Source organism: Semicossyphus pulcher, unplaced genomic scaffold, assembly GCF_022749685.1.
Source record: "Semicossyphus pulcher isolate SPU_LCO1_2020_fin unplaced genomic scaffold, fSemPul1.0.p SCAF_10, whole genome shotgun sequence".
Taxonomy (NCBI): domain Eukaryota; kingdom Metazoa; phylum Chordata; class Actinopteri; order Labriformes; family Labridae; genus Semicossyphus; species Semicossyphus pulcher.
This window is the reverse complement of record NW_027211604.1, coordinates 26,997,781-27,017,496: the sequence shown is the minus strand read 5'-3', so window position 1 is coordinate 27,017,496 and position 19,716 is coordinate 26,997,781. Positions and strand designations below refer to the sequence as shown.

General features: G+C 40.5%; 1 protein-coding gene across 2 annotated transcripts in view; it reads right to left on the bottom strand.

Moving 5' to 3' along the window:
- Positions 1 to 19,716, bottom strand: part of uvrag (UV radiation resistance associated gene) — a 126,025-nt gene that overhangs the window by 59,680 nt on the left and 46,629 nt on the right. For both annotated transcript variants that reach the window (XM_069669334.1, XM_069669341.1), the window contains exon 12: positions 13,673 to 13,838. In XM_069669334.1, the coding sequence (XP_069525435.1) occupies positions 13,673 to 13,838 (166 nt within the window). The remainder of the gene's footprint in view (positions 1 to 13,672; positions 13,839 to 19,716) is intronic.

Sequence of the window (19,716 nt, the reverse complement as noted above, 5' to 3'; positions counted from 1 at the left end):
GACGTCACAAACCTAAGGAGCCAATCCCGTTAATGGACGGGGTGACGCTATGCATATCATTATGTGTAACCTATGGCAACCACTTCAGTGATGCGCGAGCCAGCTGTAACCGTCATCGTAATATTTGCAAACTCACTAGTGACTACTAACGTTAACGTTACTACTACTGATTACTACATTTCAAGCTAGCTAAGTTTCAACAGGTTGCCACTAAACGATGGCAGAGACGGGTTTTGTTTTTGCGACGGATAGAGTGGTTGGAAATTTGCGTAGTGGGCGGGGCCTATGCAGATTATGGAATTTTTAATGAGGCAGAAGGAGAAGACGCCTTGGGAGGATTTTTACAAGGTAATTAAATACATTTAGCAGAAAAAAAACATATCAGACCCAATTTATTATTTCAAGCAGAGCATTTTATGTCTTAAATATGACGAGCTGTTCTTTAAAACTATGAAATGTCAACTTCCTGGTGGCTCCACAAGAAAAGCAGCTCACGAGAGTTAGCCGGCCTCTTTCTCTGGGACTCACTGACGTATATTATTACATGCTTATATTTGTTGGGATGTCTGGACCAAGATGTGAACAGACATACAGGCATTGCCATCCCAAGAAATAAATGTTCTGCTTCCTGTAACAGCAACATTACATTTTTGTTGAACCAACTATTCATAATTGAAAATACTTTGTTGACACAGAGAAAAGCAAACGATAAACCAATAATCTAACCTCACCTGGGGCCTGGCACGTTGATGTATCGTGCAGGCACTGTAATCACAGTAAGGGCCAATGTAATGTAAAATTATTATTTGTATTTGTTATGTTCTTGTTACTATGCAACAAGTCAGAATCAAAACCCCCTGCTGTTATGATTATAGCACTCTTTGGACTCGTGCTCAGGTATGCACCTTACTTCCATATTGCATTCCAAACGTGCAGGAAGGTTATGTTATAATCAGCAGTGTTACTAATGGATGTGGATGTGGGTGAATATTATTGCTTCCTAAGTGTTAATGTGAAGAGTCTTGTTATGTTCAAAGCCACAGGAACAAGAGAATACACATGAAAGTCCTGAGTCATGCTTGCACCTGTCAGCTCCTAAAGTATGCTGCACGGTTCTTGTTGATATCAGCAGAATACTTCAGCCTTTTTTGTTTATTTTTATGGAATATTTTAGTAAAGAATTTATATATATATATATTATCAAATATGGATATTTTGGAAGCACTTGTCGGCCTTTATATGTGTGAAATGAAATGTTTGAGCCCTGAGCAGAGTTAGGGGTTTTTAACCTTATGATACTTAAGCTCATTATAGTAAACTGTTTAAAATAGAAAGAGAGGTGATACTAAAGACAAGCGGACACCAACTAAACAACTGTTAAACGTTTACTTTCCCTTATTAATTTATGCACAAGAAAACACAACTATTTGATTTGAGCTGCAACGATTAATCGATTAGTCAATCAAAAGAAAAATATTTGACAACTTTTTGATAATTGATATAACTTTTTTTGAAGCAGAAATGTCAAATATTTGCTCCTTCCCAGAGTCTTTAAATGGACAGATTTGCTGCTTTTTTTGTCATTTATGCCAGTACATGAAACATATGACTTTTTGGACTGTTGGTTCGAAGCAATTTTATGTCATTTTGGGTTATTTGGAACTGCAATATGTTTTTTTTCCCACATTTTTATTTTAAAGACTAAAATATTTATCAATGAATCGTCCAAACAGTCAGCAGATTAATTGATATTGAAAATAATCGTTAGTTGCAGCCCTATATTAGATTTTCCCTGCTGGCCGGGCCTTTACCTTTAACTTCTCCTTCAGAGAGCCGTTGAGCACAGATGCTTCTTGTTATCTTTTTAATGAAGTATGGACAAAGGAACAGGCTGTGCATCAGCGGGGCTCCGAGATGAAGGGCTGCATATGCAACTAACCTGTCAGCCTAGAGGAGCCTCCTTGACTTCTTCAGAGCTGTTATAAACATACCATTCCTGCCATTGTCCTTGAGTGATTGGACAGAAAATCTCAAAAGACAAGTAAACAGTCCATCCGCTCCCAGGACGCCTTTGTAGTCGACATAGAGACATAAATAATGAGATGTTTGTAGGAGTTTGATTTAGGCGCTCTGGCTGCAAAGCTGATCACCTCCTTCATCTCTTTATTGAAGAATGAAGCAACTGATCAGTGACCAAACATGTGCATATCACTCTGCTTAAATAACAGGATATTTTGTTTGATGCCAGACAATCTGTGGTCTCTCACTGAACCCAGTACAACATCTTAACTTCTTGACCTATATTACACTTAATGATCATTTCTATGTGAAAAGGAGCCTGAGATAGAAACAAAAATACAAAGATTTCCCCCAGCATGCATTGCGCCCCTCCCTCTGAGAGGAATGGCCCAGCAAGAGACGCTGGAGTGAAATACTACCGTTTTCCAGTCAAGGACATAAATCGCTGCAGGCAATGACTCGGCACAGAATCTGAAATACGCGGACAATGTACCGGTGCATCGTTAATGTGTTTTGCGTAGTCTGGCCGAGGTTTTCCAGGGCACGTTGGAGAGCAGATAACGTCCTCCAAAGGCACTGAGCGAATTTGCATGTTTTTGTTCCATCATATGGCATTAGCTCCCCATAATAGCATGATAGGACTGAGGCTGAAAATCGGTGAACTGGCCCTTTAAGAATTAAATCTCTAACTTTAACATTTTGTAAACTCTCATTATTATTATATTCATCTGTACTTCAGTTTTGTAATCACAAATTTTGTCACAATATGATACAGTACTATACAAAACAATATACACTGATATCACAAAGTATGACTAGGTACGATTTTGATTTAATTCAATTCGACCCGAGTCACATGCATATAAACCCACAATAACCAACTTAAAGGTGATTGGCTAATAAATAGAACTTCTGTCGTTTACTATAAAGTGCAACGTTTCTCATGTTTTAATGTAAAAGGAGTCAATGCCATGTTTGTGTTTTATCTTGTAACAGTACTGTGCTTTGTCTGTACACCCATCATTTCCCTTGAAATCCAAACTATTTTCACACAGAACGCCCAGGACGCGGATGAAAAGAGGCATCACTTCCTCTGATCCACGTGTTATTGAATTGTTGATCAATCTGAAACTGCAGTAACGACTTAATCATGTTAAGTGGAACACTAAAAAGCCAAACTCTCCTCCTGTGTGCGTTTGTATGTTTTCCTGTATTATGTGTGTTTGAGCAGGATGTTTGGCCTGCCCTGCAGCCTCTCAGTGCTCTGGGTGCAGTCCCCCCTCTCTTTCTGTGCACATGGTACATGTTAAGAGACATGAAACCGCTGAAGCCCCGGAACAATAACCTCTTTACTTGGAGCTCACAGGTTGCTCACGTCTTAAGCTGCCCTTCCTCTCCTGGCATTCACATTCACTACTTCCACTCACAGTTCCTTTTGTGTTTGCACCAGCCAGCGATGTGTAAATCCCACTTACATCCATTTTCCTTTACCCGCTGATAAAGGGAAAAAACCTGATTTGGCTCAATACTTGTGGGGGGACGTCTGTTTGAGGCAGCGCTTGCTTTTTTAATGGCCGGGCTCTGGTCTCAATCAGACACTGGACATCTGGATCACATCTCCCCGGCTCTCCCTTTGCAATCACAAACACTGGAACTGGACTTTCTACAGGACTGAATGTGGGCGCAACATGTCGCTGGAGTCCACTGATTTCAGAGAATGTCTCTGACAGGGAGGCGGGGGACTCTGTGATCACACAGGGTCAAATCATACATAGTGACACACCAGTCATTTTCCACACCTTTCTTCCAGTTTCAAACTCTGTCCTGAGCCAAAGAGCTGGAGGGTGAAGTTCAGATTACCACATGCCCTGACTGGCAAAATATCAGATTATATGATAGAAGGCAGCCATTTGTCTGCCCCGAGGTGGAAAGGAATAAAACTGAAATAAGCCAAACGATGAAAAAAGATGATATATTTTGTTTATTCTTTACACCAAAGTGAAGACACATGTTTTTAACACTTCAGAGAGCAGGCTGGATCCAGCTTTACTTTCTCAGCTATTGCAAGAGCTCTGAGCAGCTTTGCTGGACTTGAATTTCCAGACTTGACAAAATAAAAGCTTGACTTTTATTAAGTAAATTAGTAGTTTTAAACTTGTATGTTACATTGTTACTATTTATGCTTTCATGTTTCCAGGCTTTATATTTGGGATTTGAAAACTCGCATTTACACATTATGGCTTGTCATCCACACATGTTTTTTGCGCTCTTCTCTTCAAGTAACGAGTGCAGAACTATCTATACTAGGGGTGCAACGATTAGTCGTCATTGTCGACAAAAATTGATCACAAAATTAGTTACCAATAAATAATTGTTGATAATTAGTTGGTTACGCCATCACGTGTGTTATTCATGCTGTGCACAGACATAACATCATTTTCTGCAGCAGAGTTTGCTGAGGGGTGAGCCATCTCGCATACTTACTATCTCTGCTGAGAGTTTCGCATGCAAACCAGCGACCAGGAAGGGACAGGTAAACAGAACAAACAGAGCAAAATGGCGACGGCTGAAAACCATCGTGTTCTAAATCTCCTAAAGTCTGGGAGCGTTTCACCCTCAACGCTGCAAAGAAAAGGATCAGATTTTTAAAGTGGACCTTTCTTATTTTTTTTATTTTTTTAAAGATTATTTTTTAGGCCTTTGGCTTTATTTATAGGACAGCTGAAGATAGACAGGAAATGTTGGGAGTAGAGAGTGGGGGATGACATGCACCAAATGATCGGCAGACCGGGAGTCGAATCAGTGCGTCGAAGACTGTGGCCTCTGTAAATGGGGCACCTGCTCTACCGACTGAGCTAAACCAGCGCCCCAAGTGGACCTTTCTTATCATGGGAGTGTCACAGTTCATGTGTTTGAATTATTTTATTTTGATATTTTTTGTCTGTTTTTTGTTTCCTGTGTTTTATTTTGTCACTCACATCCATCTCATTCCAGATCTCTCCACTTCCCTGTGTGGTTCCCGCTCCCTTGATTACCTGCAATCACCCTCATGTGTGTCACCTATGTCTGATCGTCTCCCCCTCCTCTTGGGTATTTAAGTCTCAGTCTGTGTCTTCCCCAGTGCCAGTTCGTTAGTCTTTGTACTTCGTTCCAGCATTCCTAGTGTTTCCTTGTATTTCCTGGTGTTTTTGACCCATTTATTTGGTTTTTGATTCTTGCCTGCTCCTTTGGATACCTTTGCCTCGCTGACCGTCTTTCTGTGTACCGACCTGTTTTACTGTATTAAAGATCCCTGGGTGAACTTTTATCTGTGTCCAGTCTGCATTTTGAGTCCTTGCCTTTTTGCGGTTCAGACAAGACAGTGAGCACGTCGGTAATGCACAAACACATTTTTTTCATCAGCACTTTATCTGACCTTGGTTTAAAATGGACAAAACTTGATATTGTATTTTTCTGTGTGGTCAGTAGGAGCCAAATCAGCAGCAAAGATTATTAAAAGAAATTTTTTTGAATGAAGAATTTATTGTCTTTGTTAGTTAGCACGCTTAAAAGAACCTCCAACTATATTTAAAGGCTGATAGCTCAATAAGAAACATTAAGTAATGATATAATTCATTATTTGATTAGTCAATTAGTTGTTTAAATATTCGATGACTAGTCAAAATAGTCGTTAGTTGCAGCCCTAACCTTAGACCTACATTTGTGTACACTGGATTTTATTGCTGTTCTTTGTCTCTCTCATAACTTAGAAATTGAGTTTCAGCCTCCTTCATTTACTGTGTCAGTGGAAACGATGATGAGCTCCATTAGGAAAATTACTCCATTAAGAACAGAGTTTCTACATTAACTCATTTTGGCTGTGCTAATGCTCCAAAACACTCTGCTTGTATCATCTATGTATTTTTGGGAATTCTGAATTTTTTTGTTCTATAAAATAAAATAGGAAACACAATTATTTTCTCATCCTCTCTTTTCTTTTTTCCATACTTATCCAGCCCTAGAAGTTAGTCAAAGATACATCTAGCCTCCGAAGGAACCCTGTACGTTGAAAGTAACGAATATTTCATCCACTAAAATCTGAACCACGCTAGACACTGAAGTAGAGCTGTAGAAAAGAGCCGCTGAGCCTTTAAGGATTCATCTAAAACAGGCACAAAGATTCATACAACTGCAAAAACACGAGCTAGGACAAACACTATTTAACAGGGGCCTACAGTGCAACATGCAACTTTAGCCTCATCAGGTTCCTATGTGCCGGCCATTATAACTGACTGACTGCTTGCTAATCCGACCACGCTTTGAGAAACTGATCCCCTGCCACCTCACTTATCACCGCTGGCTGCCTCTTTCCGACACTTTAATCACCTCTTTTTGTGCACTTTCCGAGCTCGGCTGGTTGCTTTCCGTCTGCCCACACATCATTTTGCTGCGTGTCTGCAGCCTGCCGGGACCTCAGGGGTCATAAACATTTGCAGGGGGTGGGGGTGAAAGTTTTCTGGAGAGTTTGGCCTCACGCAGGGACACAGAAGGGTGATGCTTGATGGTTGTGTCTGTTCAGCAGCCACAGAGCTTACAAGTTTATTTTTGTGTCGCAGGATGATGGTGTAAATTATCCTGCATGGTAGGACTGAAAATGGGTGCAGTGACTCACAGTGAGCCTCTCCAGCTGTTCGTGAAATAATCACCCACACAGACAGAGATGGCCTCTCAACCAATGTGTCTGATCGTGTCTTTTTCTCACACGCTTTCTCCCAGCTGTCTGTCCTCTTATGTATGACACATGTGGATGTGAAAGTGTCAGTGCTTATTGAAGCATTATTCCCATGTGCCTCCACCAGGGATAAGCAGTCACTAGTTTTGTGCTGAGAGGAGCTATAAGAGAAGGAATAAACACAGGACCTGTTGACCTGTACCACGTTACACCTATGGCTGACAAAAACGGCTGGTCTTGATGGGTAACTTCAATAAATTTAACATCAATAATGATGATGAACTTTGGACACTTTTTACTGGATATAAATTGCTCAAACAGCCTATGACACAGTGGAAATAAACACAACAACAACCAGTCAGTCTTCAGTTTTTAGCTTGTTGCCAGATTAAAAAACATTTCGTTTGGAGGGAAATATTGCAGACTTTTTTTAAGCAGCAGCTCAGCTCGCAACCCACAAAAGACCTGCCAAAGAGCTACAAAGAAACGTCTTTATTAAGGGTTTTTACTGTTTTAGGGCCTGTGTCCACTAACAGCGTATTTTGCGCTGGCAGCGCCTTTTTTTCCAATCAATACCAACACAGTTCAGCGCTCAGCATCCTCAGCGCAAATCGCCCTCGGCATCAGCTGTTTTTTTGTCGCTGCCCTCACAGTGCTCTCAACTGATAATAGTGTAACTTCTCCCTCACAGATTAATCCAAATATCCAAAATGGGCGGGACTTCAAATATCAACTTTGTCTACAACATTGGCAGAGGAGAAGCTAATCCTTTCGTAGTTTTTCGAGGGTACAATTTCCAGGTGTAACGCCAGGACAAGAATTGTTGACATTATTTTTATGTTTCCTTGTAAAATTTCTTGAATAAAAGCAAATATTAAGAACACAGAGCAACTTAAAACAGACTTACCGGTCACTACCAAGGGAAGCGGAAGTGCTGCCAGACAACTTTAGTAACCTAGCAACAGTAAGCGCTGGTGAGAAGCGCTCTGAAATTGAGGTTGTGGGCGTTAGTGGACACAGGCCCTTAAATAACCATGTCTCTTTTACTAAAGGAATCTTAATCTAAATACTGAGGTGACATCGTTAGTGGCAGATCAGCACGCAGCCCCTCCTGACATCTGTCTGCTGAAGAAAGTCTGAAAAACACTGATTTTTAGCAGAAAACTGCTTCAGTGTTATTAACAGCTCACATTATGTCTATTTATAAAAATAAAACAGCTTTAACAATGTTTCATAGACTACTTTAGGACATGTTATTAAACTATGCTACTCAAAACAACAACAACAAAGGAACACGTCTCACCAGGTTTATCACAAAGCTACATGTTGTGAGGGCGGATGATGTTTATATGTTGATGGTGATTGCTGAAAGGCTCCTCACTGACATGAAAGAATAAATGTGTTTGAACATACATATTAGCTTATAGAAAACATTTAAATTGCATATTCCTTTTCTTCTAATGAACCATCTTATGTCTTCAGGTTCTGTTATCATCAGAGTTCTCTTTAAACTAGCAGCAATATCAAATATACAGTATATTGTGAGAAACATATATTTGATCTTATTTGTTGCCATATCGCCCAGCCCTACTTCAGATGTCTGCCATGCAAGAACAAAACAGTGGTGCGGCCTCCTGGCCTTCACTCTGAGTTATAATGACCTGGTTTAACATCACCATGTGGCCTGCTTCTCTTCTCTTACCAATTTAAATAATTTGATATAATGAGCCGTCTCAACGACCCCCAACTCTCTCTTTACAGCCAATTTAAATCACAGCAGACTGCACGGGGCTCAGACGTTTCACTTCACACGTATAAGAGGCCAATGAGTGTTTCCAAAATGCAAATATGTCATCATTTCCCAGAAATAAACGCTACATATGATATGCACTAATATTGGCAAACATGGCTTGAAATATTCTGCTGACATCAACAAGGCCGTGCACAATAAAGTAGCACTGTGAGCTGGCGAGTTGAAGCATGACTCTGGACTTTGATCTGTGTTGTTCTGTTCCTGTGGCTTTGAATCTAACCAAACTTTCAACTCTAACACTGAAGGGGCAATCACATTCACCCACATCCATGGCTATTAGTAACACTGCTCATTATACCATAACCTTCCCCATCACTCCCCCTTTCACACCTTTTGAAAGGGGGTCTCGCACGTGTGGAATGTCAACATGCATTTTAGTTGCATACCTGAGCATGTGTCCAAAGTGTGCAATTATCCAAACACAGCAGGGTTTTTTGACGTGTTGCACAGCAACAAGAGCATAACAAATACAAATAATAATTTCATTACATTGGCCCTTTGCTGTAATTACAGAGCCTGAACGATTCATGACCAACATAAACGTGCCAGGCAGAGGCCCCAGGTCAGGTTAGATTCTTAGTTTATCATTTTCTTCTCTCTGTGTCAACTAAGTATTTTTAATCATAAATAGTTCTCGGTTGAACAAAAATGATGCTGCAAAGAAAGGAAGCTAAGTGGTTACAGCTCGAGGGGGTCATAAATAAGCTGGCACTAAATGAGCTCGGTGATTATCAGTCTCAGCAGAGCTTCGTGTCAGATGTTCTGAACATAAAAAAAAAATTGGGCAACACACAAAAAAGCTTAACAAGACAGCCCCTGAGGGACAGAGCGATCTTTTTGCAAACACATTATGTTCTGCAAAAAATGTGTTCTGACATTTCTTTGCTTTGCAGAGACCAACCGGAGTATTTAATATGTTGATCCGTCCAAATTCACAGGTCGAGCTCTAGTGCTCTGGTGCAGACTGCAGTATGTTACAGGTCATGTGTGATAATGTGCATGGATGTACTGCTAAACAGACATACAGACCATGAGTGTTGCAACTGCAGTCAGAAAAAATTAAAGCAGAAAAACAATTTCCAAAGGCATAAAAGTAGTTATGGAAGATTCAGACTTAACAAGAGGTTATTTATTGCCTGACTATTAATCTATAGAAGATGTGACACATCAATGTGTCACAAAACAACTAGCTACACAAAGAAGTCAGCCTCTTCACACCAAATGTGGCAAATGAGATACAGACTCTTGAGAAGCTGCATTGATTAATTAATTCAGCATGTGTTAAATCTCCGGTCACATTAGACGAGTAAATCCAGCACACACAGTCTGAAAACTCTGTATTGGATTAATGTTATAAAACAATATTATTATAAAATATTAAATCAAATATAAAGATTATAGCTCTGAGAAAATGAAAACTAGGTTATGGATTAGATTAAAATAGGTGTGACATATCTGGAGTGTACAGTAGTTGTATCCAGAAAGGTTGGTAGTTCAGTGAGCTTTAATGACATCAGAATCTTTTCAAATATTTACCGTAAAATAGGGATTATAAGTGGCACCGGATTATCGTCTGGGTAAAATACGCTAACACAATAACATACCTCTCTGCATCTTATACTGGTATATTGGTCGCACCGGTATATAGGCCCACTTTTTAGATGAAAAAAATGTATTAAACTTGCCTCTTATACACCGAATTTTACAGTACATGAAAAATAATAGGAAGCATACAACTAAAGGCCACTGCACCTGTGAATAATGTTGCTCGAATAATTTAAGGTCTACTATACGAATAATGGCAATGTAGTAAGGGATTATACACTGAAAACTGCAGCTGCAACAACCAGCTAATGGAAGACAGGACAGTGTAGTAATGCAGCTGAGGGGTGTGATGAGGACAAATATGATACCTCCTTTATGCTCAGTGAAAAGGAATTAAAGGCTAACATACGATCTAACGGCAGAGACCTCAGACAGAGAAATACAGACACCTCTGAGGTGGTAGATTTACATCATTTTAGATCTATTCATATTATCACAGAAGCAATTTTCAACATGTATTTGACTGTGATACGTTACATTCTGATCATTTAAAGACTGTTTACACGCTGCATTAATGTGGGTTTGACTGCAGATGATTTGGTTTAAAAGCTTAGATTAGAAGTGAAGTTTAAGCCTCTCCAGAACTCAGTACATACATGGTACGACTCTGTATTGAATAAAGGGCCTTAAATAGAAAAACAGTGTAACAAGGCTGGAAAGGCTGGAAATGTACTACCTACGATATTCATGGTCTTTGAAATGGTAGCATTGGGTTATTTGATGTGGCTTTAATGGTTTAATGACATAAAAATGTATGACCACAAGTACTTTCATGTTAACAGTCTTAAATTGTCACAAATGTTAAATGCTTTTTGAATCCAGCTGGGAAAACGGATTAATGCCCCTTTCATCGTACAGTAATTCATTTATAGTGACTGTTTAAATGAGCTCCAAGTTTCACAGGCAGACGTGATTCTGTGTGCTGCTAACAAGACTTCTCTGTGATGTCAATTCAACATATGCAACCATGCAAATTATCCTAATAGACGATGGTTAAACTGAGATTGATAGAGTAAAAAACGTTCCCTCTGACACACACATAATCAAAACCAGCCAAAGAAAGAGAGAAGGGATGGACGAGGAACAAAGTAAGACTATTATTCTAGAAAAAATGTGTATTTCATTATGAAAATTAGCACTTCTCAGTAAGCATGTTTCAGACTTTCTCCTGATAGTTCTGTGTGCCTGTGCTCTCACAGCTAGATGTTCACAACATCAGTGAGATACTGCTTAGTTGGTGCTGTTTTTTCCACAGTCTCTGTTAGCAAACTAAGTGCTGCTGGTTTGGCTGATTAGAATTAGCTGTAGATTACAGTTCACAGCAAAGACACTGATTTCCGCTGGTTTGATGTGTATCTGCTTTGATAGTGTTGGTGGTGTAATACAACGGCTGCGGATGTTGTCGTGTCACATTTTTACATAGTGAATATATCTGGCTCCTTCAGTTGCCGTGGTTACTAGCCTGCGCACGCATGACAGCCTCCTCTGTGGGGAGGGCTTTGGAGGCAGGACTGAGTGCTGCGGAGAGAGAGGGGGAGGGGCCTGGAGGTTGTGATCTTTCAAATTTTGAAGCAAAGTCCGCTCTCTTCTCCATCTCACCTACTGCAGCTTTAAAGGCAGAGGCAACCAACCAGTGTTCATTCAGTTAACGGAAATAATGACGATAAATGTCAACAAGCTTTTTTTCCATGACAAAGACGAGCCGTTGACGAACTAAAACAGATTGTTGATAATAAAAACTGACGTATATTTTGTTTTCATTACTGAGACGAGAAGGGATTAAAATGTTAATGAAAATCCATATTTTCCCCCACTGTGCATCCAGGCTGGATTATCTAAGGTAAGGAGTCCGAATATTACACAAGCAAAAGTGTAAAGAGAGTGAAATGTTGCTTTACTGATTCAAACACTTGCTACAACCTGTCACCTTGATACAGATTTCTTATGCCTGTAAAAGGCTCATTGAATTAGTTTTCACTAAAAGTAATGACTGAAATGTTTTAAGTTGTAGACTAAAATTAGACTAAAAGTGTAAAGGGTAAAAATGACTAAAATGTGACTAAAACTGGGGCGCTGGTTTAGCTCAGTTGGTAGAGCGGGCGCCCCATGTACGGAGGCCATAGTCCTCATTGCACTGATCCCAGGATCGAGTCCCAGTCTGCCGATCATTTGGTGCATGTCACCCCCCACTCTCTATTCCCAACATTTCCTGTCCATCTTCAGCTGTCCTGACAAATAAAGGCAAAAGCCACAAAAAAAAATGTGACTAAAACTAATAAGCATTTTTGTTTGAAGACTAACCCAAAATCTAAAACGGTGCCCAAAGTTAACACTGCAACCAACCAATCCAAATATCTTGGCAAAGTTGAACCAACACTCCGTCCTAAATGTAACGACACAAGCGAGCGTCGGTGATTTGACTGCATTGTTTTCTATTAGAATGTGCTGTACTGAACTGTATAAATCATCCTGAGGTCTTTCTTTTATTATAAAAATTCTGGGAGTTATTTTGTGGGATGAAAATGCTTATTGAATGAAATCCTCTGTGTCATTGCCTATGTACAAATAAATTCCTCCTTTACTTTTTTTAACTAAAATTCTGCACGTTTTCAGATGCAGTTTTTGACCACTGATATTTCAGTGATGTTGGTGACATCATGTTTTTTATTACCTTTAAGAAAGCTTTTGGGTTTGGTTTTCACACAAGCCATTTACCACTTTCTTCAACACCCACACAGGTGATCTAATATCCGTGGCTATTAGTAACACCGCTGATTATAGTTTAACCTGCACGTGTGGAATGTCAAAATGCCTCTGAGGTGCATACGTGAGCATCTGTGTCCACACTTATCTTCATCATAGCACAACAAGGGTTTTTATAAATTCTGACATCGTTGCATAGTTACAAGACCATAACATAATCAAATAATCATCTTATTACATTGGCCCGTTCTGCAGTTACAGAGCCCGTAATTAATAGCTAACAGAAACGTGCCAGACAGAGCCTCAGGTGAGATGAGACTCTTAGTTTATCATCTCTATGTCAACAGAGTATTCTCATCATAGGGAGGGTAGTTATACGCACATCACGTATCGGTGCAGGGCGATCACAAAAACAGCAGCAACCAAACAACGGCAAATCCCGCATACTTAATCTGTGCCACAAAATGCTTTAATAATCACAACGTTTCGACACTTGGGTCTTAGTTTCATGTGTATTTGCTCTTGTGTATTGTAACTACACTAACCTGGCCATGACGCAACAGATGTACATCTTTAACACATTCAGTGTGGGCACAAAGCAGCCAGTGGTATACGATGCAACACGATGTTGTGATGCTTGTTCGCAGTTAGGATGCGATGTAATCATATAGTTCAGACAAGGATGAGTATGACCCAACATCAACCACAAGAGACTCTCTGCTGGTAGAGGCATTTGTGACACATGCAGTTGTGATGAAAGAGATGCACTTAAAGATTCGATGATCCCTACTTTTTGTTTTCTAAGTATGGAGTCTACTTACTCTCTCTCCTTCTCGGTGAGTCTGTCAGTGATGGTGTCCTTGATGGAGGAGCGTGAACCCTTGTGGATCACCGGGTACCTCAGAGGGACCTGCAGGAAGCACGAGATCATCAGGACCAGGTGCGACGTGTAACCCAGGGCGACTGCCACGCTCCCATCATCCTTTGCTGCGGGACACAAAGTGAGAAAGACGTTCCAGTAATCAAACATCGGGTCAAGTTTTGTTGAGCAGACAGGAAATGTTATACTTGTTAATCCATCCATGGCCTTTTTAGGTGATCTACGTCAACACACCACAGCTTCTGATGTTATGCTGATTAAATTCCAAACAGCAGCATCTCAATCATCCGAGAGCGAGTATTTCATTACATCAACATCTTCAAAGCGTACAGTCAGAAATGTGTGTTTGTTTGGAGAGTGTAGTTTTATTTCATGGAAAAATAAACTGTGTTTACAGAAACATGTCCACAGCTTGTGAATCCAAACACAAATGTACAAACATCCAACCAAAGACAGCTCGGTCAGCGAGTATTAACAGGAAGAGGAGCAGTTGCATTCATGTGGGAAAGTGTTTTGAAAGTGATACAAAATGTTGCACAGCACACACACACACACACACACACACTCACACACAGCTGAAAACACTGGCTGCAGCAGGAGGCACAATTTCTCTCAGATATGTGCTTGAGAAGCAAAAGCATCACGTCTAACAATCCCCTGTGAGTCCAGAGAAGTTTAAGGTTGGGAGTCTGGCTGCCTCTGATCCTTTCTGACTGGCAGAGAGAGACAGCAAACCGTCCTGAGAAATGGTTTCAAGACAACACGCTAAGTGGTTTCACATACTCGAGCAGCAGCAGGACACTGCTCGAGGCAAAGCCTCCAAATCACCGTGGTTTTATCTTCATGCTTTGAAATAATAGACTGCGGCAACTGTGATTGGAGGACTCTTCGGCTCAAAAAAACACAGAAAGCCTGCTTTGCATCATTATCCTTTCTGCATTTTTTACGATCTATAGCAACAAAAGGACCTGGAGTAAAAAGCGTCCTGGCCTCTGGAGGGTTTGGATCACACCAGCAGGAATATTAGGTCAACTAAAGGACATGAAACTATAAGCAACACCTTAGGGTGCAAGTTGAGACTGCTGTAAGATGTCAGACTGAGCTGATGGGGAAAGCTCAGTTAAATGTGAAACACTGAAGGGTCTTCAGCAGAGTGCCACCCGGTTCCTCTTTGACCCTCAGTGGGATTAGGACTCAAACTGACCCTGTCTGTAATGTGGAACATCCTCCCCTGTAGGCCCTTTTAAACTGGCTTAGACAGACAGGCAGATCTGGACTTGAACAGCTTTCTCTGATGCAGACCTCACACAAACAAGAGCAGGGGTCAGTGATGGGGTGAGCATGCTTCTCCATACTGTCTCTACTATGGTCAGATCCAATAACATAATGTATTAGCACCAAAAAATCGACCTATTATACTGAGAATGATCCTCTTTGTTGCACCGGACATTAGCCTACACAGAAAGTTGCCACCAAAGACAGTTCAGATCTTTGCTGCCAAAACAGATGTATAACGGCTGCCACTGACAACAACTGTTATAGAGCCTCAAAGAAGAACAGATTTCATAAGGTTATTATGTGACAATAGTAAACAACAATAGTGCAGTGCGAGCAGAGAATAGGGCTGGGCAATATGACAATATACGCTGCCTGGCACAAAAAAAAGTCACACACTCTAATATTTAGATGGACCGCCTTTAGCTTTGATGACACATATGATGCACCAATCGCCATGGCATCGTTTTGATAAGCTCATGCAACGTCACAAGATGTATTTCTGTCCAGAGTTGCATTAATCTCGTAGCTCTTGTATTGATGATGGGAGAGTCGGGCCGCTGCGTAAAGTCTTCTCAGCACATCCCAAAGATGCTCAATGGGGTTAAGGTCTGGACTCTGCGGTGGCCAATCCATGAGTGAAAATGATGTCTCATGCTCCATGAACCAGTCTTTCATTATTTGAGACCGGTGAATCGTGGCAATGAGTCACGTCTTTTCCACGACCACAGGATACGTCTTCCAACATGGTTCTTCACTGCATCAGTTAGGGTTAAATAACTTGTTGCCAGCTGAAACATATTAATCAATGCAGTAATTTTCCAATGGTAGGCTCTCACCTATTTCCTTAGTTGAATCCAGGTGGAGACTTTTTTTTTGGCCAGGCAGTGTATATCGTTAAAGCAATATGAAAATGTTTATGGTATGCGTTTCTCTTTATTGTCTCTATCGTGATGTCACAAACCAGCAGCTGAACTGCTCTAGGGCAATTTTTACGTCACTTTGACAACGCTTTATGTTCCAATCCTTACACGTGGGAGTGAACCTGGAGCGAACCATAGAGGAAGGCGCTGTTTATTAACATGAACATTAACGTGCAGAAAAGGACTCAGGCTCAGCCCAAGTGAAAACAGAAACTCAGCACTTTTTTTTTTGTCAAGTATTTAACTCACACAGGATTATCCAGAAATAGGCTTTACCATGTGGTTATTTCATATAGACTAATTATTTGTTAAATTACCAGAAAACATGATATATCATGATATATATTGTTATCGAGATATAAAAAATCTTATATATTGATGAGGGATTTTGGCCAGAATTTAAACCAGTTTGAAGTTAAAGATCAGTATTTTCTTACGTCACTATTCAGAGGACACACAGCCAAGCTGTTAGCTTAGCCTTTTTACTAAACGCTCCACTTGTTTACAGTTTAGGATTATTTCAGTGTTGATTGTTCACAACATTTTTAACAGGAGCAGAATCATTGAAAGCTCTCCTCCTCTCCCAAAACAAATGATTTGGCGATGTAACGGGTAAAAACACTAAATAAAGCACTTTCTTGTTAAAAACTGTTTTTCTTTGACGCTTCAGCGGAAACACAGACAAGCTGCCGCTAACACTAGCTTGGCTGGTTTCTAGGAACTCTGCTTGTCTTTAGTTAAGGATTCCTCCAGTGTTCATGGTTCCAAAACAAACAAACCATGTGTATTAAAGACACAATCTCAAATTTTACAAGTTTGTGGTCTTGAGCGCCACCCACTGGCTGTAATCGGTAATTGCGAGAACACACTTCTCAATTTGACCAAACGTCTACGACTGGCTCCCTTTGTCATGGTTCGTACTCGTGATTTTCCTGGCTGACGGTCGCTTTCCTTTTCAGACTGTTTGCTTCATCTGAGCGTCGAGTTTGTTTCTTTTTCTTTGGATTTTCACTTCTTGTTGAAGTTGTATCTGTAGTTATCCATCTTCTCTTTGTTTGATCAGCCATAGTAGATTACTGTTTACTCACAACACTTGCAGAGAGCGGAAAAGCAGCTGCTTAGCTCCGCCTACCCTCTCTGGCAGACCAACCACTGCTGGGTGATGGAAAGCACGTTTTTTTTTTTTTTTTTTAGACCATTGTACTAGTATCAGAATTTAGGGGTTTCAAAATCTGTAATGGGAAGAAATACATGGAGTTGAAACATCTCTGGCTGTTGTACTGGCCTTATCATGGTGTATAAGGGTCACACGTTCTCGGTTAGAGGTGAATATTAATGGCTACTTCATCACATCTCTCTTCTCCATTCCACAAACCAAAAGCCACCTGACCATGAGGGAGGAGTTAGCTGTCAGTGTATTAGGATGTTCTCTGTTAGGCCTCCTTCCACAGCACATGCTCAGGTGTTTACTCACTGCTAGGTGTCCACCTATGCAGGACTGGGAGACAGAAGCAGACACAGGCCTCCACCTTATGGGAACAAGTGATTGCTGCAAACACAAACGGGCTGTCTGTCACTGCTGTGCACGTCACTGCACTGTTAAAAGATGTTAACAGGTGGAGCGGGACAGCGGGGAGCGGAGGAGACGGGGAGCGGTATTTTTGAATTATGGCTTCAGAGGCCCGCGGGGTCTCACCAGCTGTGAGGCTGGGGAATGTCAAGTGGACAGTGGACAGTGTGTTCTCAGTGTTAGACAAGTGCTGCACACCAGAGCTAACCATTCAATCATCCAATTCATCTCAGAGGTCATGAAGTCATCAAGTTTCCCTCGCTGTGACAGTGAATCCCATTTATCACAACACATACGGCGCGACCCCGACTCTAACCCGCCGAGCCAACATGATAACAAGAGCTCTATCGCTCAAACTGCCTGCTCACAAAGCCTTTTCAATGTCCTGCTGCTTAATAATGTGTCTCTGGTATTAAACTGTGTGCTTTTGTGGCTCTCTCACTGGGGGAATGCTGTAACAAAATATAAATCATCTTGTGAAAAGACTCTTTAAGGTCATCAAAAGCAAAGAAATGTTCAGGAAAATGCAAACCATCCGAGCTTTTACAACAATTTCCTTCTCAACAAGTTCAAACCTTTTTCTTACTTTAAGGTTTCTAGAGTCAATAATCTTTATCTTTAGAGATGGACCTACACAGAAGTACGAAGCTGCAAGGATTTGTCTTCTTTTTTTAAGCACAAACACACACTCCTACATCAGTCTACATGAGTCTCATGCTTTACCTGTAGGTTAACGCTTAACAAAGTTTGGGCTGGGCATTAAGACATTTCCGACTACTTTCTTTTTAACTCCATAATTTAATAAATGAAAGATTTAGTGAGCTCACGGGACTAAAATGTTGGTGCGCTGTCGGACATTCAAAATCCAGATTTTCCACCACTGCGCGTCCACTCTGTGTCATAATACAAACAGTTCATTCCTGTAACTGGGTAACCCGTTAGAAATAAGCGATATCATGAAGGTGGTTGTGAACGTTCTCTGTTAACTCTTTCTGCTTCAGGCTCTGTGCACGCTCACAGAAAAAGCGTAACAGTTGACGCGATCATCGGCTGCCTGCTTCAGTCAAACTGTTTTAATGTGAAGCGATGATGGAAAGTCATCTTTAGATGTTGTGTCCTCCGTATTATCTTTGTATTTGCTCTGAACATATTTTTTAGTATACACTTATTGTACTTGCACTTATATCTACCTTATTGTAATGTTGCACTTTCCGATTTACTGCTGTAACACTGTAAATTTACCTGTTGTGGGATGAATAAAGGATTATCTTATCTCATTGTTCCTTTAATGTACGGATGATCTGCTGAAATGTAAAGAGTTCATTTTACCTGAAGTAAAAACAAGAAGAGGGAGACTGGAGAGGGGAGGGGGGTCATATTTTCTCAAGAGAGAAACGTTTTGACTAAAAGTAATGAGTAAAATGTGATGACTTTTTATTGACTAAAACTAGACTAAAACTATAAAGGGTAAAATGACTAAAATGTGACTTAAACTAATAAACATTGTGTCTAAAGACTATTAAATCTAAATCTAACATAGCTGTCGTTTGTTTTGGAGAGGAGGAGACCTCAGCAGATATTTCAGCTTTGGGTAAAAGCCACACTGACAGCGAACGCTGAGGGGACATTTTGAGAGTCGATGCATTTCTATGTGTGCAATGACTCAGGAATTATGATTCTCACTGTTGACTACCTCATCTCTGTTGGTACTATGGATTACAGTCTCTTACTAGATGAGAAATTAAAAAATCATTACATACGCAACAAAAACACACCCATGATGGTGCGTGCGTGCATGTCCGTCAATGTGAATTTAATGACTGTTTTTGCTGCAGGAAAGTGATTATGATCTCACACACGGTATCTGAGGCAACACGCGTTGCTTTGTGTGTCAATTATTGTGATTTTGATTGTACAGAACAACCACAGGAAGAAAGAATGTCAACCTTTACCTGCTACTAAAACTGTCCACTCCCTATTGATGAGACAATTTTCTCATTATCTCTTTTATGACTTGAAATAACGTACCTACAATTATAAAACTATGTCTTTTTCTGCACGTGAAAGACTGTAATATGTCAGCACAGTAATGCCAAATTGCTATGTATAGTAACCAGACCTGTGATATCATACATACTGTATCTATGAGATCATCCACCTTTAAACTGTTTAATGTTAAATTGCTTTAATTGACCACACATCTTCATGTAACCACAC